General features: G+C 46.8%; 3 protein-coding genes across 8 annotated transcripts in view; 2 read left to right on the top strand and 1 right to left on the bottom strand.

Moving 5' to 3' along the window:
• The window catches only part of LOC117389177 (tensin-1), a 239,718-nt gene that overhangs the window by 141,665 nt on the left and 76,292 nt on the right, over nucleotides 1-21,761 (bottom strand). The window lies entirely within an intron of this gene.
• LOC117389173 (tripartite motif-containing protein 16-like) lies at nucleotides 6,387-8,151 on the top strand. The gene has a single exon (XM_033986792.2). It carries the CDS (start codon nucleotides 6,400-6,402, stop codon nucleotides 8,026-8,028), a length of 1,629 nt encoding a protein of 542 aa, XP_033842683.1. The 5' UTR covers nucleotides 6,387-6,399; the 3' UTR covers nucleotides 8,029-8,151.
• LOC117389176 (E3 ubiquitin/ISG15 ligase TRIM25-like) lies at nucleotides 16,380-18,858 on the top strand. The gene is made up of 2 exons (XM_055230623.1): nucleotides 16,380-17,854; nucleotides 18,638-18,858. The coding sequence occupies exons 1-2, from the start codon at nucleotides 16,453-16,455 to the stop codon at nucleotides 18,835-18,837; spliced, it is 1,602 nt and encodes a 533-aa protein (XP_055086598.1). The 5' UTR covers nucleotides 16,380-16,452; the 3' UTR covers nucleotides 18,838-18,858.

The following is a 21,761-nucleotide window of genomic DNA, read 5'->3' as shown; positions in this document are numbered from 1 at the left end:
CCCAGCACATGGTGTAATCTCTACTGTCACGTCTTTAAAAAGTAATGTTAGCGATTGATTATTTAAAAGAGGAGGTATTTTCTTCTGTGGGGTATTAAAGAGGAGGTATTTACTTCTGTGGGGTATTAAAGAGGAGGTATTTACTTCTATGGGGTATTAAAGAGGAGATATTTACTTCTGTGGGGTATTAAAGAGGAGGTATTTACTTCTGTGGGGCATTAAAGAGGAGGTATTTACTTCTATGGGGTATTAAAGAGGAGGTATTTACTTCTGTGGGGTATTAAAGAGGAGGTATTTACTTCTGTGGGGTATTAAAGAGGAGGTATTTACTTCTGTGGGGTATTAAAGAGGAGGTATTTACTTCTATGGGGTATTAAAGAGGAGATATTTACTTCTGTGGGGTATTAAAGAGGAGGTATTTACTTCTGTGGGGCATTAAAGAGGAGGTATTTACTTCTATGGGGTATTAAAGAGGAGGTATTTACATCTGTGGGGTATTAAAGAGCGAGAACAAACCCTCAGACAGAGCATGCCTACAGTTAGCGTCACACCTCCAGGAAACATTGACAACATCAGCTGCAAAGTCTCAGTATTATCTTTCTTTTTCTTGATTAAAAGTCCTCAAAGTAGCGTTTAAAACTTTAAATCAGAAACAGAGAGAATCAGGACGAAACGTTTCCTCAAAATGTTTCGTTTTGGGGGAAACTGACGGATATTTGTCTGGAGGATTCTGCTTCCAGATCAGGAGCAGGAAATGTGACTTGAACATGAACTGAGAGCCCAGTGGAGCAAACTCAGGGCTCTGCTGCCCCCTAGTGCTGAAGAGGGACCATTACATCCAGCATGTCTTTATTTCTATGAGGTGTTTTTATGGAAGTTTGCATGTTCTCCCTGTGTCTGCTGCTTTTTCCATCTAAAACACGCACGAGTGAAAGGCTTAACCCGAGTATTAAATTGCACAGTGTCACAGTCTTCACTTTAGTGCAGTTTTTGGACGCTCTGCTCGTGATCTGCTACTTTTCGCAGTTGGAAAGCGAAGGTGAACACCTCAGCCTTATTTTCACGGTGTTGGGTAATAGTTGAGCAATTTATTTGAAATTTGTTTGGACATTTTTGAACAATTTTGATGGAAATGAAAATTTTGAAGCCAGTGTAAGTTCTTATGTCCTCCACCAGGGGTCAGAGTGTGAACTTTTAAACTCTCTATTTATAGGAATGAAAAAGATTTGATTATGTTCAGAGGCTTTAAAAAGAACAATAAACTAAGATAAAAAATAAAAAATAAATAAATAAAAAAATCTGCTTGTCATAGTGCCTCATTTTTGTCAACTCCGTCATTCTTTTAAAAACCTCATTATATTATTATTGACGTGACTCAGGGCGTGTTTCTCTTACTCTACAGCAGGGGTCACCAACACGGGGCCAGCGGGCACCAGGTCGCCCCCCAGTCCTACACGAGTCACCTGCAGGTCGGGTCTAAAAACAGCACTCACTCATGAGCTGCAGCTAAAGATGAATTTTATTCTGGAGAGGAAGAGGAGAGGAAGAGGAGAGAAAGAAGAAAGGAAGAGGAAGAGGAGAAGAAGAGGAGAGGAAGAGGAAGAGGAGAGGAACACTAGACGGCCTGACAGTTGCATGACTCCGGGGAACATGCTTTTCTTTTGTGTTAAGTGTAATTACACCTCCCCTGCAGCAGGGGGCAGTAGTGCTCTCATTGTCAGAGTGCACAGGTCATATCAGCTCTGTGGTGTAGGGTTTGTGTTCACAGAGCAGGACATGGGCCGTGTCCCAATTCGCCAAACTGGCCTTAGAATCACCATTGGAAGTGTGCGTCGAAGGGCACTTAAGTAATTTCCGGCGCGACAAGGGCTGTCCCATTTCAGTGCACCCGACTGAATGTCCCCGACAAACCTGCCCTTCCCTTTCCACCGTTTCAATGGAGATCGGACGTAACTGAACGTAATGGAGATCGGACGTAACTGAAGCGTGCATCCGTGCACACTTCACGCACTTTAATATCCCACTATGCAAAAAAGAGAATAAAATGGAGTCCACTGCGCAATACACGTTCAAATGTTCGTACTGGTTTACCTCATCAGTGCGACATGAAACTGTTAAATCTGAATAAAGATCTGTACAGTGTGTTTGATTAAAAAGGAGGAGAGTTACATGGAATAAAGGAATGTGCAGTTATTCACAGATAATAAGAGACATTATTATCATTAGAAATTATTACTGCAATAAGAAAAATGTAAGAATGTTCATTTCTATTGTGTCAAAGACCAAGAGAAACATAAAGTCAGAAGAGTTTAATGATCCACACAGGTAATGTGAACAATGAAGCAACGGACTCTGAGGAAAGGACAGAACAGAGTCCTGAGACGGGCACAAAATCTTCATGAGTTCCGGTACATTCCATAGGTCTGCGCCCCCTGGTGGACACGTGTCATTTACCTTCGTGTTGGTAAATCAAGACACTAGTTTGATGTAGCACTGCTAGAAAATACCTTACAATAATAAGATGAAAAGAACTGGCACGGCATAGAAGGGAAACAGCGCCCTCTACTGTTATTAAAGTGGTGTAGCCACTGGCCAAAATACCGAACCATAAAACTGCAATATCCCACTTTATGTACAAATAATCAGTGTCTCTGGTTTATAGACTATGAAGGTCAAAATGATATTTTTTCCTCTGTCTCTGTTATTACGTTTTCACAAGGTTTATTTTGTTAAAGTTATGAAGTAGCTACAGTTGAGAAAAAAATCACCTTGAAAATTATATTTGCCTATTGATGTTCAATCTAAACAGAAAGAAACGGCTGTGACGACGACATCTTGACTTTTCTTCTATTAAATAATAAATCATTAAAAATAACGTACGTAATGTACGTATCGTACGCTCAAAGACAGAGGTGGAAATGCGGATTCTCGACCGGAAGCTTCAAACTACACTTTGAGGAGAACTTCGTCCCTTCAAAAGGTGCATTTGGCGAATTGAGACACGGCCCACAGTGAACAGATCATGAACACACAGCAGTGAAAAAACAAAACAGACACGATGGAAAAATATTTAACGGATGAAAAAAAGGTGGAGACAGACGGAGGTAAAGAGATAAACCAGAGTCACCGGAGAGAAAGACGAGGATGAAGACAAAGTGTATGTAGCACCTGACTTCACCGTGAGGAGACGAGGAAAGAGACGAGGAAAGAGCAGTGTCTTTGTCTAAAAATGTATTATAGACATTAATCCAGACTTCCTCATTTTGATAAAAAAAATAAAAAAAAAAGTTTTATTAATTAATGTTGCTGATCAATGAATTTATTATTATGTCATAAATTTAATTTGATATTTATTTTAATTTAAAGTATTATTTTGATATTTATTTAAATATAATTTATTCATTTGATTTTTTTTTTTTTTATTTCATTGTATAATGTTTTATTTTTTCAGTAACAAAAGGCCCCTCCCCGAAACGCCACCTTAACATGGTGGAGGGGTTTGAGGACCCGAATGATCCTGGGAGCTATGTTGTCGGGGGCTTCATGGCAAACAGGTCCTGGGAGACAGGTCTGACTAAGAGCGGTTCAGAAGACCCCATGAAGAGAGAAACAACAAGGCCAGCTATGTCGCCCGGACTGGCGTTACCGGGGCCCCACCCTAGAGCCAGGCCTGGGGTGGGTGCTCGGCAGTGAGTGCCTGGTGGCCGGGCCTTTCCCCAAGAGGCCCAGCCCGAAGGGCCCTTCCCCAAGAGGCCCGGCCGGGCCCAGCCCGAAGGGCCTCTTGGGTCCCGTAGACCCACCACCTGCGGGAAGAGCCATGAGGGGAGAGTGCAGAGAGATCTGGGCGGCAGTCGAAGGCGGGGGCCTCAGCAACCGGATCTCCGGACATGGAGACTAGCTCTGTGGACATGGAATGTCACCTTGCTGGGGGGGAAGGAGCCTGAGCTTATGCGGGAGGTTGAGCGTTACCGGCTAGATATAGTCGGCCTCACCTCGACGCACAGCTTGAGCTCTGGAACCCAACTCCTTCAGAGGGGCTGGACTCTCCATTTCTCTGGCGTTTCCCACTACGAGCTGGTGTGGGCTTATTGCGGTGGAAGGAATACTTTGAGGATCTCCTCAATCCCACCGTCACGTCTTCCGAGGAGGAAGCAGAGACTGGGGACCTGGAGGCGGACTCATCCATCACCCTGGCTGAAGTCATCAAGGTGGAAAATTCCTCGGTGGCAAGGCTCTGGGGGTGGACGAGATCTGTCCTGAGTACCTCAAGTCTCTGGATGTTGTGGGGCTGTCTTGGCGGACACGTCTCTGCAACATTACTTGGCAGTTGGGGACAGTACCTGTGGAATGGCAGTACCTGTGGTCCCTCTGTATAAGAAGGGGGGACCGGAGGGTGTGTTCCAATTACAGGGGAAACACACTCCTCAGCCTTCCCGGTAAGGTCTATTCCAGGGACTGGAGAGGAGAATCCGACCGATAGTCGAACCTCGGATTCAGGAGGAGCAGTGTGGTTTTCGTCCCGGTCGAGGAACACTGGACCAGCTCTATACTCTCCATCGGGTCCTCGAGGCTCATGGGAGTTTGCCCAACCAGTCCACATGTGTTTTGTGGATCTGGAGAAGGCATTCGACCGTGTCCCTCGTGGTGTCCTTTGGGGGGTGCTCTGGGAGTATGGGGTCCGGGGCTCTTTGCTAAGGGCTGTCCGGTCCCTGTATGACCGGAGCAGGAGCTGTGTTCATTGCCGGCAGTAAGTCAGACCTGTTCCCGGTGCATGTTGGACTCCGCCAGGAATGCCCTTTGTCACCGGTTCTGTTCATTATATTTATGGACAGTATTTCTAGGCGCAGCCAGGGGCCGGAGGGGGTCTGGTTTGGGAACCACAGGATTTCATCTCTGCTGTTTGCAGATGATGTTGTCCTGATGGCTTCATCGAGCCAGGACCTGCAGCACTGGGGCGGTTTGCAGCCGAGTGTGAAGCGGCTGGGATGAGAATCAGCTCCTCCAAATCTGGCCATGGTTCTCGACCGGAAAAAGGTGGTTTGCTCTCTCCGGGTGGGTGGTGAGTCTCTGCCCCAAGTGGAGTTCAAGTATCTCGGGGTCGTGTTCACGAGTGAGGGAAGGATGGAGCGTGAGATTCACAGTTGGATCGGTGCAGCGTCTGCAGTGATGCGGTCGCTGTAATGGTCCGTTGTGGCGAAGGAGGAGCTGAGTCCAAAGGCAAAGTTCTCGATTTACCGGTCAATCTACGTTCCTACCCTCACCTATGGTCATGAGCTCTGGGTAATGACCAAAAGGACAAGATCGCGATACAAGCGGCCGAAATGGGTTTCCTCCATAGGGTGACTGGGCGCACCCTTAAGGATAGAGTGAGGAGCTCGGTCACACGGGAGGAGCTCGGAGTAGAGCCGCTGCTCCTACACGTCGAGAGGAGCCAGCTGAGGTGGCTTGGGCATCTGCTCAGGATGCCTCTTGGACGCCTCTCTAGGGAGATGTTCTGGGCATGTCCCAGTGGGAGGAGGCCTCAGGGCCTGGGAACACCTTGGGGTCCCACCGGAGGAGCTGGAGGATGTGTCTGCGGTGAGAGAAGTCTGGGAGTCCCTGCTTAGACTGCTGCCCCCACGACCCGGCCCCGGATGAGAGAAAGAAAATGGATGGATGGACAATGGGTCAATCAGTTGGTTAAAAATGTGTATAGTTTAAATAAGGATAAAGATTTTTATGAATTTCAGGGAAATGTATGCATTTTGCATATTTTCTGTTCTATATTAAAAAACAATGTTATCAAATATTTTTATGTTGTTTGTTACAGACAAACTGTTATAAGAGAAGGGACAGACTTTAGATTAAGTTTAACCAAACACAATAGAGGACAGATCTTCTTACAACAGAGACTGCAAATTAAAACTGTAAATAAAATAAATCTACTTTTCTGCGTCTTTGTGCGTCTCATGGAGATATCAATTGAAGTATATCAGGAAATATGCCATTTACAAATATGTTTTGATTCAGAACCTGTTCCTTTGCCTTTTCTGCACAGCTCTACAAACAGAACTCTACAGGAAGAATTGACACGACCCTCAAGAATCACTGACATATTTATGTGTTTTCAGAGTCAACTCCACAAACACAAACTGCCTCAGCATTAAAAAGGAACAATTTGTGTCTGAGTCCATGACAGTCTCATTTGAAACATTTTCAATTTTTTTTCAAATGAGTCTCTACTTTGAATAAAACATTTCTATGACTGTAAACTGCTCACACAGTCTCTTTTGAACTAAAACATGTGTGTGTGCCTTTAAGAGGCGTGGCTTCCTGCTTCCTCCACACAGAGCTGTGGGTGCAGCTCTCACTCTCACGTTTTGTTTCTGTCCAAGTCAAACTGTTTCTGATCCAGGAGAGATGGCGCAGAGAGCACTCGACCAAGAAGCCTTTTCCTGCTCCGTGTGTTTGGATCTACTGAAGGATCCTGTGACTATTCCCTGTGGACACAGCTACTGCAGGAACTGTGTCCAACAGCACTGGGACCAAGAGGACGAGAAGCAGCTCTACAGCTGTCCTGAATGTCGCCTCAGCTTCAGCCCCAGGCCTGCCCTGGGTAAAAACATCATATTAGCAGCTGTAGTAGAGCAGATGAAGAAGACAGCGCCCCCTGCTGCCCTCTACTATGCCGGACCTGAGGATGTGTCCTGTGATGTGTGCACTGGGAGGAAGCTGAGAGCTGTCCAGTCCTGTCTGCAGTGTGTGGCCTCTTACTGTGAGCGCCACCTACAGCCTCATTATGAAGCTGCAGCTTTAAAGAAACACCAGCTGGTGGCGCCGTCTCACAGGCTTCAGGAAAACACCTGCTCTCAACACGACAAAGTGATAGAGATGTTCTGCCGCAGTGACCAGCAGCTGTTCTGCTACCTCTGCTCTGTGGACCAACATAAGGGTCATGACATAGTGACCTCTGCCTCAGAGAGGGCTCAGAGGCAGGCAGAGCTGCCGGCCAGGAGGGCCCTGCTGCTCCAGAGCCTCCAGCACAAAGAGACAGACCTGAAGAGACTCCAACAGGAGGCCCAGGACATCAGGAGCTCTGCCCAGACAGCAGTGCAGCGCAGCAACGACAGCTTCAGAGACATGGCCCTTCTCCTGGACAAAAGACGCTCTGAAGTGGAGCAGCAGATCCGCTCCCAGGAGGACACCCAACTGAGCCCAGTCCAAGAGCTCCAGGACCAACTGCAGCAGGATGTGAGAGGGCTGAAGAGGAGCCTCTCTGAGCTGGACACACTGGAGTTCACCCAGGATCATAACCAGTTTATACAGCGCTACGCTTCACTGTCCTCACACACACAGAGCACAGAGCCAGCCACCATTCACACAGGGGACCGGGGATACTTTGAGGAAGTGACCAGAGCTGTGTCCAAGCTCAGGGACACACTCCAGCTCACTCTCGGTCCAGTCCAGGTTTTACTGCCACCAGCTGAACTCAGCTCCAGAGAGGACTTCTTATATTATTCTACAGAAATCACTCTGGACCCAAACACAGTTTACAAATATCTGTCTCTGTCTGATGAAAACAGAAGAATAACAAATATGAGAGAAGACCAGAGTTATCCAGATCATCCAGACAGATTCAGTGACTTGTGGCAGGTCCTGAGCAGAGAGAGTCTGACGGGCCGCTGTTACTGGGAGGTGGAGTGGAGCGGGGGGTGTGTTTATATAGCAGTTTCTTACAGAGAGATTCAGAGGAAAGGATATGCTGATGAATGTGGATTTGGAGACAATGATAAATCCTGGGCCTTATTCTGTGACAAAACCAGTTATTCATTTTGGTTTAACAAAGTCCTGTCCCAGGTCTCAGGTCCGGTCCGGTCCAGAATCGGGGTTTACCTGGACCACAGTGCAGGGGTTTTGGCATTTTACAGCGTCTCTGAAAGTACCATGAGCCTCCTCCACAGAGTCCAGACCAGGTTCACTCGGCCTCTCTACACTGGGTTCGGGTTTGATCACACTGGAGACACTGCACATTTCCTGAAACTGAAATAGCAGCTTTGTTCTCCACAGTTTGGGATCAAATGTGTAACTTTTATTTTTAACCAATTAGATAGAACCAGTCACCTGTCATCAGCTGTCACTTGTCCTCACCTCTCCCCTGTCCTCCCCTGTGACCTGTAATAAACTGTCACCTGTCCCCACCAGCTGAACTCAGCTTCAGACAGAACTTATCTGAAATGTTAGTGCCACATGAACCATCTCGCACTCTGAGGACTTCAGGGTCCGGCCTCCTGCTGGTGCCAGAGTCAGGACTAAACATGGGGAATCAGTGTTTCAGTTTCCTGCAGCTGAAACCTGGAACATTCTCCCTGAAGATGTGAGACCAGCTTCTACTTTGACAATGTTTAAATCCAGTCTCAAAACAGTTCTGTTTAGCTGTGCATATGAGTGAAAGGTTTTTATTCTACACTAATCTGTTTTAATGTTAATTTTATGGTAATTATTGATGTTTTGATTTGTGTGATTTTAATGTCTTTCTTTTTCTGTAAAGCACTTTGAATTACTTTGTGTACGAATTGTGCTGTACAAATAAACTTGCCTTGCCTTAAAATGTTCTACAGAAATCACTCTGCACCCAAACACAGCTCACACCAGCCTCTCTCTGTCTGATGGGAACAGAAGAGGAAGATCTATTAATAAACCCCAGAGTTATCCAAATCATCCAGAAATATTTATTGTCTGGGATCAGGTCCAGAGCAGAGAGTCTGACGGGCGGGTGGAGTGGAGCGGGGTGTATGTTTATATAACAGTTTCATACAGAGAAATTCAGAGGAAAGGAAACTCTGATGAATGTAGATTTGGACACAATGATAAATCCTGGGCCTTAGACTGTTACAAAACTAGTTATTCATTTTTGTTTAACAAAGTCGTGTCCCAGGTCTCAGGTCCGGTCGGGTCCAGAATCGGGGTTTACCTGGACCACAGTGCAGGGGTTTTGGCTTTTTACAGCATCTCTGAAAGTACCATGAGCCTCCTCCACAGAGTCCAGACCAGGTTCACTCGGCCTCTCTACACTGGGGTCTGGATTGGTTCGGACTTCACTCCTTTCATGAAGCCTTTACTTGCATTTCGTTCTGATCCTGGAGCCACTGCACATTTCCCTAAACTGAAATAGCAGCTTTGTTCTCCACATCAAATTTGCGACTTTTATTTTTGATCCCGGTCTGTTCTTCTTGTCCTTTCCCCTCCCTCACGTGTCTGAGTCTGGAGCTGGGCGGAGATCTTGGCTCTTCCTGTGCACACCTGGAGGCAATCACAATCAGCTGCATCTGCGGTGGATAAGAGGAGCCAGGACCCGACACTTGGTGGATATACCTTGCTTGGCTCAGTTCATGTTTTTCCCTGCTTTTTACATCGCTTACCGGATACCTTTTACTCCTCACCAGATCTTGGACCAGCTTGGTCCAGCTCAGCACTCCGTCTTCGACCCTGCTCCCCTGTACCAGTACTGTTCTCCCCATCTCTGATTCAGCTCCTCACGTTTTCCCTTGGACCACGGATAACTCCCCACTCCCAACACACCATCTGATCTACCGTCATATGCCTTTCTACACTTTTGTAAATAAACAATCTTAAAACTTCTCGAGTTCTGTCTATTTGGTCTCTCGTGCCTAAAGTTATGACAGACCGATCTGGCCAAACATGGACCAATCAGACTGGGGGCCGGATCATTTCCTCAAGGTGTTTACGTCATCATCACGGAGTGATAATGGGACAACACGAACAGACAATCCGGACCCTGCTCGACTGTAGCCAGACCATCACCCAGCAAGTTTCTCAGCTCACCAACCAGGTTGCCACGCTACTCGCACTTCCGCCCTCGGCTCCCGCTGCTGGTGCTGCCACTGGGACCATGGCGCCGCCGGGTCCTCTGGAGTCGAGGGGCACAGATCCAGATCCATATACAGGTCAGCCTAACCTCTGTCGGGCTTTCTCTTCTAATGCTTATCCATATTCCAACAACGTCCAGCCCATTTTACATCTGACGCTGCCAAGACACGTTATATTTGTGGATTGCTGAGGGGGAAAGCACTCCAGTGGGCAGATGCAAAATTCTCGAACACTGCGTTAGACCAGATAACCTTTGATAGTTTCATGAGTGAGTTTAACCCCTTAACGTTTCCACGGCCTGCCCTTTACGTTACAACTTTACAGCAATGTACGTGTATTTCTGCGTCACCCACACAAACAAGCTACACATCAAATGAAATTCAAATGAATTCATCTTTCTTAATATGTAAACCATTTACACCTCTAATCACCACAGTGCTGACAGGAAAGCCATTTTTACAGAGAACTCAGAAATGTGGATTTGGACTTCACTTACGGTTGAGCTCTCTGGTTCTTTCAAACATCAGCATATTCCCACAAAGTTGGTCTCATTTGTTCCTTAAATGTCCAAAGAATATAATCCAGTCAAGAAATTATGTCCACAAAAGTTAGATCCTCCATGTCCAATCTGCTGCAGAAAAGTGAAATCTGCTCCATCACTTTTTTGCATGTCTTTTGTTAATTTCAAGCATAGTAAACTTCTGACAGCGGCAACTTTGTTCCTCAATGCAAAACAAACTTGTTAGCTTGTGATTGACACCAAAGTTGACAAATAAGGTGAGGGCTGTGGGTTACTGGAGCCACGGACAGTGAATGAGAGCTACAGATGACTGACAGAGTAAGCTCCACTCTCCCCCTTGTAGAATCAAGCAGTTACATTACACATGTTTAGTGATGTTTTCCCCTTATAGCCAATGAGCAGCGGAACACAATGATGCATGACATGCAATGGTTTCCTGTAAAGAGACGGAGTTTGCTGCGCGCGTAAAAAGGAGGAGACTGGATACAAAGATCCGCGTGTAAAATTACGCGCGTGTAAGTGTGTTATTTTACGCACTGTTTTGCAGCAGTTTTGCATTTTAAACATGACGAAACGGACAATACAAAGGAAGTTCCCGACTGAGGACACTGTGGATGTTGTACAAGTTAAACTAGAGGCATCTCGGACCCAGAACGGTACGTGGAACCAAGTGACGATCTCACGGTGGACTCAGGAGTAGAGGGACCTTATGTTTTGATGCACTGGATGCTGTTCCTGATCAGTAAGTGTGGTTTATTCTGCTATTGACTTAATTGTGGGTCAAATATATCATGTGTAATCATTAGCATTAGCTAATGCCAATCTGTGCCCTCCCGACCACATGTCACACTGTACAATCATGTACCTCATTTTTAGTTTCCAGTGTGTGTTTGTTTACATTTTGAAGTGTGTGTGTTTGTTCACTGTTTGCAGTGTGTTGTTTGTAAATGTGTGTGTGTGTGTGTGTGTGTATATATATATATATATATATATATATATATTTTGACCCATACCACGTGTTTTGACTATATTTAATATACAAATATACATTTTATATTGTGTTTTGATATATAAATGTACAGTAATAGAGCAGCTGGGTGTGCAGTTACAGATTCCTCTCAGTGTGAGTTTTCAGGAGAGCCCTCGTTGATGTCTGTGGGTTAAAACATTCATAAGTTATTGCATTTTTTCCAAACGTTCTCCAAATGTCTCCATTTGGACAGGTTTGGAGAGGCCTGGACGTTCTGATGATAAAATTATTGTAAAACTCTCATTTTTATAGGCATTGCCCTCAAATTTTAAATGTGAGTGTTCAACACGGTTTTCAGTTGAAATATAGTGTATAGTGTAGTGTATTTTCGTCCCCAGCTACCTACACCTCAATTTTAACAAAAAAAATCCAGATGAGGTTGAGAAAAATATTTTTGATGTGTGTTCCAAAGTGTATAAATGCTCAACAGATAAACTTACAGTGATTCTGACACCTGTGGGTAAAACTATAGGGTGTTACCTTTACACCTTTAAGACCCCAAACTTGTGTATTTACTGCTGAGGGTTCAATAATGGTTATCATTTTAATTTGGGGAGGTCAGAACAAAGGAAATTTCACCAAAATGACCCAGGATGCAAAGGGGTTAAACTGCTCTTTGATCACCCGCATTATCCGGCTGACGCTGCTTCCCACCTGTTAAGTCTTGCTCAGGGATCCAGGTCTGTGGCATATTGTACAATCAAGTTCTGGACACTGGCAGCGGAGGTGGACTGGACCAACAGTGTGTTTAAGGCTGTCTTTTTGAAGGGACTTAATAATCAATTACAAGATGAACTGGTTTCTTGCGATGAATCCCCTGACCTGAGATCCTTGATTTCACTAGCCAACTGAATTGACAACCATTTGCAGATGCACCAGAGAGAGAGCGACGCCATTCGCCGGTCTGGACCGAGATACGCTCCTGTTCACCGCCCCCTGAGGAGTCTGTGCAACTGGGTCGAGCATGCTTGTCTGCCGGGGAACTTGTGCAACGCCACCAGGTGGGGGAATGCTTGTATTGTGCCAAACAGGGACACTTTCTTGCCTCCTGCCCTGTTCGGCCAAAAGGGGACACCCACCAGTAGCACTGGGAGTACTGGTGGGTAAACCTTATCCCATAGAAAACCAATACATTTCAGCTTGAAGTTACACTGTGCTTTCGTTCAGCTACCTTACCTGTCCTAGCCCTCATAGACTCTGGAGCAGAGGAGGATTTTATTGATCAGCAGGTGGCCGAACAGTTGGGAATTAGGCTGGAGCCACTCGAACAACCCCTTACGTAATGGGCAGCTTTTAGTCAGAATTACACACATCACGGAACCCATCACTCTTGTTTTGTCCAGCAATCACCACAAGTCCGACGTTTTCACGTTATCTCCACCCCTTCCTCTCCATGTGTCTTGGGTTACCCGTGGATCTCTCCTCTATACCAGAGGAATACCACGATCTCAAGAGCTTGTTTAGCAAAAGTCAGGCGCTCTCGCTTCCTCCCTACCATCCTTATGATTGCGCCATAGACCTCTTGCCCGGTGATCCCTTGCCTTCCAGTCGCCTTTATAACCTTTCCAAGCCGGAAAGAGAAACTATGGAGCAGTACATCGGAGATTCACTAGCCGCAGGCATTATCCATCCGTCCTCCTCCCGATGGGTGCAGGTTTTTTCTTTGCGGCAAAAAGGATAAGACTCTACATCCATGCATTGACTACAGGGGCCTCAACTCCCATTTGTCTCCAGCGGAAAGCAACTATGATGTATGAGATCATGAGCTACTGGTGGTCAAGCTTGCGTTGGGGGGAGGAGCAACCTTTTCCTATATTCAATCTGCCAAATGCCTTAATTCCCGTCAAGCCCGTTGGTCCTTATTCTTTAGTTTAATTAATTTAATTTTATTTAATTTTACTCTTACCTACTGTCTGGGATCCCATGATGTCAAGCCAGACGCCCTTTCTCGTCAGGTCACTCGCAAGTTCGCAACACAGTCATCCTCACCATCGTCGATCGCTTCTTCAAGGCAGCCCTTTTCATCACCCTGCGAAAGCACCTGACCAACAACGAAACAGCCCACCAGATTACCAATCACGTGTTCGGTCTGCATGGAATCCCCTCGGATATTGTCTCCTACCGTGGCACCCAGTTTACCTCCCAGGTGTAGCGTGTTTTCTGTGAGGGTCTGGGCACATCTGTCAGCCTCTCGTCCGGTTTCTATCCCCAGTCCAACGGACAGACCGAGTGGGCAAACCAGGACTTGGAGACAGTGTTGCGATGTGTGGTATCTTCCAACCCATCTGCCTGGAGCACATTCTTACCCTGGATCAAATACGCACACAATTCCTTGGTGAAGACCACGGGTATATCCCCATTCCAAGCCTCCCTTGGTTATCAGCCCTCGCTCTTTCCATCGGAGGAAAAAGACCTGGAGGTACCATCTGTACATCATCACCTTTAACGTTGTCGCAGAGTCTGGGGGAAGACCAGAGCCGCACTACTCCAATCGGGGGCTCCTACCAAGACAGCTGCAGACCGGCACCGGACTTCTGTTCCCAGAGACCAACCCGGTCAATAGGTTTGGGTGTCGTCCAAGACTATCCCGCTCAAGACGAACTCCCAGGAACTTTCCCCTCGCTTCCTGGGGCCATACTGCAAAATCATAAATCCAGCCGTCTTCCTATGTCTTCCCATATCCACCCTACTTTCCACATGTCCCAAATCAAGCCTGTCTGTACCAATGACCTTTGCCCTCCAGCCGATCCCCCTCCTCCCACCCGGGTCGTGGATGGTCACCCGGCTTTTACCGTCCGGCGGCTCATTGATGTCTGCCGGCGAGGCAGGGGACTTCAATACCTGGTGGACTGGGAGGGCTATGGTCCTGAAGAGTGTTCTTGGGTGCCTAGGGCATGAATTCTTGACCCTGAATTGGTTACGGATTTTCACCGCGGCCATCCGGATAAGCCTGGGGGTCCACCTAGAGGTGTCCCTTAGAAGGGGGTACTGTCAAGATCTCAGTCTGTACTGCCTCGTTTGTTTACCTTTCCTCTCCCCTCACGTGTCTGTCTTGGCTCCTCCTGTGCGCACCACAATGGGCGTGTCACAGTGGGCATGTACGTCACAATGGGCATGTCACAGTGAGCTTGTCACAGTGGGTATGTCACAGTGGGCGTGTACATCACAGTGGGCGTGTCAAGTGGGCTGAAACGGGGGTACATCAGAGCAATGATGCCGTGAACACAAGAGAATAAGCAAACAACCAAGTTAAATCTGTCAACTGGACAAATGTTGTAGGAGTAAAGACCACATGGTTAGCCCCTCCCCCTCAGATAGATTTAAAGGCAGTGGCCACCAGCATCTGACCAGAACTGAAGAAGAGACTTGGATGAGCAGAGAATCGTCTTCACTTCTACAAGATTTGTCCAGTTGACAGATTTAACTTTGTCGTTTGCTCTGGATCAGACCTGGACGACTGAGGGTTTACACAGACACAGGAGAATAAGGATCACTCAAACATGAATCACTCTAAATACAACTTTGAGCGGTTAAATGAAAGAAAAACAACTATAACACGGTTAAAAGAATGGGTCCACTTTAAGAAAAAACTGACATTTAAAGCTGCATTATGTAGCTTTTCTGGTGGGTCGTCTTCCAGCTTCTTGTTTCTATGGAGATAATATTGCTTTGCCTTGAATGTTCCTCATGCCAACACAGAGCACAAGGTCTCAGTGCACTGTCACAGCAGTGCCATCTAGTGGACAGCTCCATATGTGCAGCAGCAGATGGAAACAAAATGAACTCAGCCGCTGCTACAGAGAATGGACAAAATGAACTCATCACGATTTCAGTATTTCGCGTATGACTCCGCGTATGACACTGTAGTACTTTACGCAGCGCGCACAGCAAAGGACAGGAGAGAGTGAACAGATCGTGACACAGGGCAGTGAACAAGAAACACTTTTGCTAAAGAGACACTATGGAAAACATTTAACAGGGATGAAAAGAAAGGCGGAGATCGACGGAGGTAAAGTCACCCGAAAAATAAGACGAGGAGGAGTCTGATGAAGAGTATGGAGCACTGGGCTTCACCGTGACTCTGGTGGGACACGAGGACATACCGGTGTCTGCTGTGGACAGTGGACAGTGTGAAGACAAAGTCACGCTGATAAGACGCTGGAGTTTTTTCAGCGTAAAAGTGTCAAATATTAACAACAATCATCCACTTTGTGAATGTCACTTAAAGCAGCGAGCACTGAGCATCATATAAGGTGGTGTACCAAATGGCTAAAAAACTTGTTTTATTTTGATATTTATTTAATTTAAATTTATACATTTGATGTTTGTTTAATTTTATTTTTTAATTTGATATTTAAATTTTTTTTTTCTTCTTTATAGGGGGGCATGATAGAAAATAATTGAGAAGCACTGTCTTAATATCACAATTAATGAGTTGTTTAGTTTTACTTTTTTAAATAAGAAAACGGCATCAAATGTTTAAAATGTGTATGTGTTGAGGACGTGTGTGTTACAAGAGAGACTGAAAATTAAAACTGTAGTTGGACCAAAATAAATCTAATTTTCTGTGTCTTTGTGCGTCTGATGGAGTTATTAATTGAAGTATATCAGGAAATATGCCATTTAAAAATATGTTTTGATTCAGACCCTGTTCCTTTGCCTTTTCTGCACAGCTCTACAAACAGAACTCTACAGGAAGAATTGACACGACCCTCAAGAATCACTGACATATTTATGTGTTTTCAGAGTCAACTCCATGAACACAAACTGCTTCAGCATTAAAAAGGAACAATTTGTGTCTGTGAAATGAGTCTCATTTGAAACATTTTAAAATTGTATTCAATTGAGTCTTTGCTTTGAATAAAACATGTGTGACTGTAAACTGCTCACACAGTCTCTTTTGAACTCTGATAAAACATGTGTGTGTGCCTTTAAGAGGCGTGGCTTCCTGCTTCCTCCACACAGAGCTGTGGGTGCAGCTCTCACTCTTAAGTTTCACTTCTGTCCAAGTCAAACTGTTTCTGATCCAGGAGAGATGGCGCAGAAAGCACTCGACCAAGAAGCCTTTTCCTGCTCCGTGTGTTTGGATCTACTGAAGGATCCTGTGACTATTCCCTGTGGACACAGCTACTGCAGGAACTGTGTCCAACAGCACTGGGACCAAGAGGACGAGAAGCAGCTCTACAGCTGTCCTGAATGTCGCCTCAGCTTCAGCCCCAGGCCTGCCCTGGTGAAAAACATCATGTTAGCAGCTGTAGCAGAGCAGATGAAGAAGACAGCGCCCCCTGCTGCCCTCTGCTATGCCGGACCTGAGGATGTGTCCTGTGATGTGTGCACTGGGAGGAAGCTGAGAGCTGTCCAGTCCTGTCTGCAGTGTGTGGCCTCTTACTGTGAGCGCCACCTACAGCCTCATTATGAAGCTGCAGCTTTAAAGAAACACCAGCTGGTGGCGCCGTCTCACAGGTTCCAGGAAAACACCTGCTCTCAACACGACAAAGTGATGGATCTATTCTGCCGCATTGACCAGCAGCTGCTCTGCTCCCTGTGTGTGGACCAACATAAGGGTCATGACATAGTGACCTCTGCCTCAGAGAGGGCTCAGAGGCAGGCAGAGCTGCCGGCCACGAGGGCCCTGCTGCTCCAGAGCCTCCAGCACAAAGAGACAGACCTGAAGAGGCTCCAACAGGAGGCCCAGGACATCAGGCGCTCTGCCCAGACAGCAGTGCAGCGCAGCAACGACAGCTTCAGAGACATGGCCCTTCTCCTGGAGAAAAGACGCTCTGAAGTGGAGCAGCAGATCCGCTCCCAGGAGGACACCCAACTGAGCCGAGTCCAAGAGCTCCAGGACCAACTGCAGCAGGACGTGAGGGGGCTGAAGAGGAGCCTCTCTGAGCTGGACACACTGGACCTCACCCAGGATCATAACCAGTTTATACAGCACTACGCTTCACTGTCCCCACACACACAGAGCACAGAGCCAGCCACCATTCACACAGGGGACCGGGGATACTTTGAGGAAGTGACCAGAGCTGTGTCCAAGCTCAGGGACAGACTCAAGCTCACTCTGAGTCCAGTCCATGTTCCTCCGTCACCAGATGAACTCAGCTCCAGAGACGACTTTTTAAAATACTGTACAGAAATCACTCTGGACCCAAACACAGTTAATGGATGGCAGTCTCTGTCTGATGGAAACAGAAGAGTAACATCTATGAGTGAACACTCGAGTTATCCAGATCATCCAGACAGATTCAGTTTCTGGTGGCAGGTCCTGAGCAGAGAGAGTCTGACGGGCCGCTGTTACTGGGAGGTGGAGTGGAGCGGGAGGTATGTTTATATAGCAGTTTCATACAGAGAGATTCAGAGGAAAGGAAACTCTGATGAATGTAGATTTGGACACAATGATAAATCCTGGGCCTTAGACTGTTACAAAACTAGTTATTCATTTTTGTTTAACAAAGTCGAGTCCCAGGTCTCAGGTCCGGTCCAGAATCGGGGTTTACCTGGACCACAGTGCAGGGGTTTTGGCGTTTTACAGCGTCTCTGAAAGTACCATGAGCCTCCTCCACAGAGTCCAGACCAGGTTCACTCGGCCTCTCTATGCTGGGGTGGGGATTGGTTCCATTGGAGACACTGCTCATTTTAATCGAATCTAAAACTCGTATCAAAACTACTTTAGACATTTGAACATTTCCTGAGTAACTTTGAATGGTCTTGGTCTGAATCAGAAGTAGAATAATTGTAAAGACAGAACTGTTCTTTTGTGTTTTTTACTGTTCATTGTAATATTGGAAAACTAAACTGTATATTTGACTATTATGTATTATTCTCACTGTAGTAAAGATTGGAAAAATCTAATCTTCTCCTGCTTTTATAGCCTCTCACCCCAGAAGCTCCTCTCCCAGGTAAACACCATTTACTTCTCAGGTGCAGTAGGTACAACTTCAACAGGATCTGAAACTACACTGCTGATGTATGAGAAGAGAGAAGATCTATTAATAAACGCCAGAGTTATCCAGATCATCCAGAGAGATTCAGTGTCTGGTGTCAGGTCCTGAGCAGAGAGAGTCTGACGGGCCACTGTTACTGGGAGGTGGAGTGGAGCGGGAGGTGGGTTTTTATAGCAGTTTCATACAGAGAGATTCAGAGGAAAGGACTCTCTGCTGAATGTTGATTTGGAAACAATGAAAAATCCTGGGCCTTATTCTGTGACAAAACCCGTCCTTCATTTTGGTTTAACAAAGTCCAGTCCCAGGTCTCAGGTCCGGTCGGGTCCAGAATCGGGGTTTACCTGGACCACAGTGCAGGGGTTTTGGCCTTTTACAGCGTCTCTGAAAGTACCATGAGCCTCCTCCACAGAGTCCAGACCAGGTTCACTCGGCCTCTCTACACTGGGGTGCAGAGACACTGCACATTAACCTAAACTGAAATAGCAGCTTTGTTTTCCACACTTTGGGACCAAATTTGTACCTTTTATTTTTAACCAATTAGATGAAAATTTTTGAACACTTTTTATGAAGATTGTGCTAAAATCCAGGCTTATGGTGCGTTCACATCGGGGTGTGAAGAACATGTTGGACGTCTCTCGTTAAACGCTTTTACATTTGAGGGCAGACGCGTCCAACACGCATCTTGGACACTAAGTATGCCAAAGCGTCTGTTGCCATCTGCAAGTGCCTGGATGTTTCGTTTTCCCTGTGTCTTTGTGAACGATGCAGCACAGGTTGAGAGAGTGGCTTTAGTGTATGTATGTCATGATCCCTGTCTGTCCTGCCTCGCTTGTTGTCCTTTCCCCTCCCTCCCGTGTCTGAGTCTGGAGCTGGACGGAAATCTTGGCTCCTCCTGTGCAAACCTGGAGGCAATCACAATCAGCTGCACCTGTGGTGGATAATATGAGCCAGGACCCAACACTCTGCACCAGATCGTCCACGTGTTCTCGTGAATATACCTTGCTTGGCTCAGTTCATGTTTTTCCTTGCTTTTTACATCACTTACCGGATACCTTTTACTCCTCACCAGATCTTGGACCAGCTTGGTCCAGCTCAGCACTCCGTCTTCGACCCTGCTCCCCTGTACCAGTACTGTTCTCCCCATCTCTGATTCAGCTCCTCATGTTTTCTCTTGGACCACGGCTAACTCTCCGCTCCCAACACACCGTCTAATCTACCGTCATTTGCCTTTCTACACTTTTGTAAATAAACACTGTTAAACCTTCCCCGAGTTCTGTCTATTTGGTCCCTCGTGCCTAACGTTACGACAGAACGATCTGGCCAAACATGGACCAATCAGACTCGGGGCCAGATCAAACATTTCCTCAAGGTGTTTACGCATCACGGAGTGACAATGGGACAACACGAACAGACAGACTGGACCCTGCTCGACTGTAGCCAGACCATCACCCAGCAAGTTTCTCAGCTCACCAACCAGGTCGCCACGCTACTCACACTCCTGCCCTTGGCTCCCGCCGCAGCTGCCGCCACAGGGATCATGGCACCGGCGGGTCCTCTGGAGTCAAGGGGCACAGATCCAGATCCATATACAGGTCAGCCTAACCTCTGTCGGGCTTTCTCTTCTAATGCTTATCCATGTTCCAACAACGTCCAGCCCATTTTACATCTGACGCTGCCAAGACACGTTATATTATATCGTGAAGGCTACAGGCGTTGCAAGTATGCTTTTAGCAAAGAGGTGGAAAAGGCTAAAGCAAAGTACAATACACGTCTGGAGCAGCATTTCTCTACTAACGACTCTGCTTCTGTCTGGAGAGGGCTTAGGCAAATCACCAACTACAGGCCCAAAGCCCCTCCCGCCGTGGACAACAAACAACTAGCAGAAAAGTTAAACGGCTTTTATGCGAGGTTTGAAGTTTCACACCTCTCCCCCTCCCCCCTCACCATCATGGACATTACCTCCACACCCACCGTGGACCCCCCCTCCTCCCCCACTGCCCTCACAGTTGTGGAGCAGGACATGACTAAGCTTTTCAGGAAGCAGAATCCCCGTAAGGCCGCGGGCCCAGACGGTGTCTCTCCTTCCACCCTTAGACACTGTGCTGAGGAACTGGCTCCTGTCTTCACGGACATTTTTAACACCTCCCTGGAGTCATGTCACGTCCCAGCCTGCTTCAAGCTGTCCACCATCGTGCCCGTCCCCAAGAAGCCCAGGATCACTGGAGATAATGACTACAGACCTGTGGCGCTGACGTCCGTAGTCATGAAGTCATTTGAGCGCCTGGTCCTGCACCACCTCAAGTCCCTCACCTCCCCCCTCCTGGACCCTCTGCAGTTTGCCTACAGAGCCCATTGTTCTGTAGATGACGCCATTAACCTGGCTCTTCACTTCATCCTCCAGCATCTGGACTCCCCGGGAACCTACGCCAGGATCCCGTTTGTGGACTTCAGCTCTGCGTTCAACACCATCCTCCCTGCTCTGCTCCAGGACAAGCTCACAAGCCCCCCTGCCTCCCCTCACCCTGACGGACTCCCCCATCACCACTGTGGACTCTTTCCACTTCCTGGGCACCTGCATCACCCAGGATCTCAAGTGGGAGCCGACCATCAGCTCCCTCATCAAGAAAACCCATCACAGGATGTTCCACCTGCGGCAGCTGAGGAAACGCAAGCTGCCGGTCCAGATGATGGTGCAGTTTTACACTTCCATCATTGAGTCCATCCTCACCTCCTCCATCACTGTGTGGTTCACTGGGGCCAGGGACAGAGACTGCAGCACATTGTGCCTCTGCTGAGAAGGTGATTGGCTGCTCCTTCCATCTGTACAGGACCTGTCTCCAGGACTCGGGGGAGCAGGCCGTAGAGCAGCTGACACACCCTGGACATGGACTATTTGAGCCACTTCCCTCTGGCAGGAGGCTACGGTCCATTGGGACCAGAACCTCTCGTCATAAGAACAGTTTCTTCCCCTCTGCAGTTTGTCTCATGAACACTTTATAATATCTGCACAAAACTGGACACTTTATAACACCGGACACTTTAATAAGTCATGTTTGCACTGTTGTTCTGATTCTGCTGTTGTATATATTTTCTACCTTTAAGTATTTTATTTGATTTTTAAGCATTTTTTATATTTTTTATATTTTTAATTTTTTTACTTTGTGCATGCCCTTATTTGTACTTGTATTTATTCAGTGTGTTTTTATGTTTTATGTTGCACTTTATCACCAAAATAGGTTCCTAGTTTGTGAACTGTGTTCACAAACAATGGCAATAAAAGGATTCTGATTCTGATTCTGATTTGTGGACGGCTGAGGGGGAGAGCACTCCCGTGGGCAGAGGCTAAATTCTCGAACACTGCGTTAGACCAGATAACCTTTGATAGTTTCATGAGTGA

The sequence above is a fragment of the Periophthalmus magnuspinnatus genome, chromosome 21 (genome assembly GCF_009829125.3).
Source record: "Periophthalmus magnuspinnatus isolate fPerMag1 chromosome 21, fPerMag1.2.pri, whole genome shotgun sequence".
In the NCBI taxonomy this organism is placed as follows: Eukaryota; Metazoa; Chordata; class Actinopteri; order Gobiiformes; family Gobiidae; genus Periophthalmus; species Periophthalmus magnuspinnatus.
This window is presented reverse-complemented; position numbering and strand designations above follow the sequence as displayed.

Bases quoted from the DNA above. Each gene is read 5' to 3' on its own strand.
- LOC117389176 (XM_055230623.1), top strand. From the start codon at position 16,453: ATGGCGCAGAAAGCACTCGACCAAGAAGCCTTTTCCTGCTCCGTGTGT. The intron at 17,855-18,637 runs ATTCATTTTTGT...ACAAAACCCGTC, and splicing joins AGACTGTTACAAAACTAGTT to CTTCATTTTGGTTTAACAAA.
- LOC117389173 (XM_033986792.2), top strand. From the start codon at position 6,400: ATGGCGCAGAGAGCACTCGACCAAGAAGCCTTTTCCTGCTCCGTGTGT.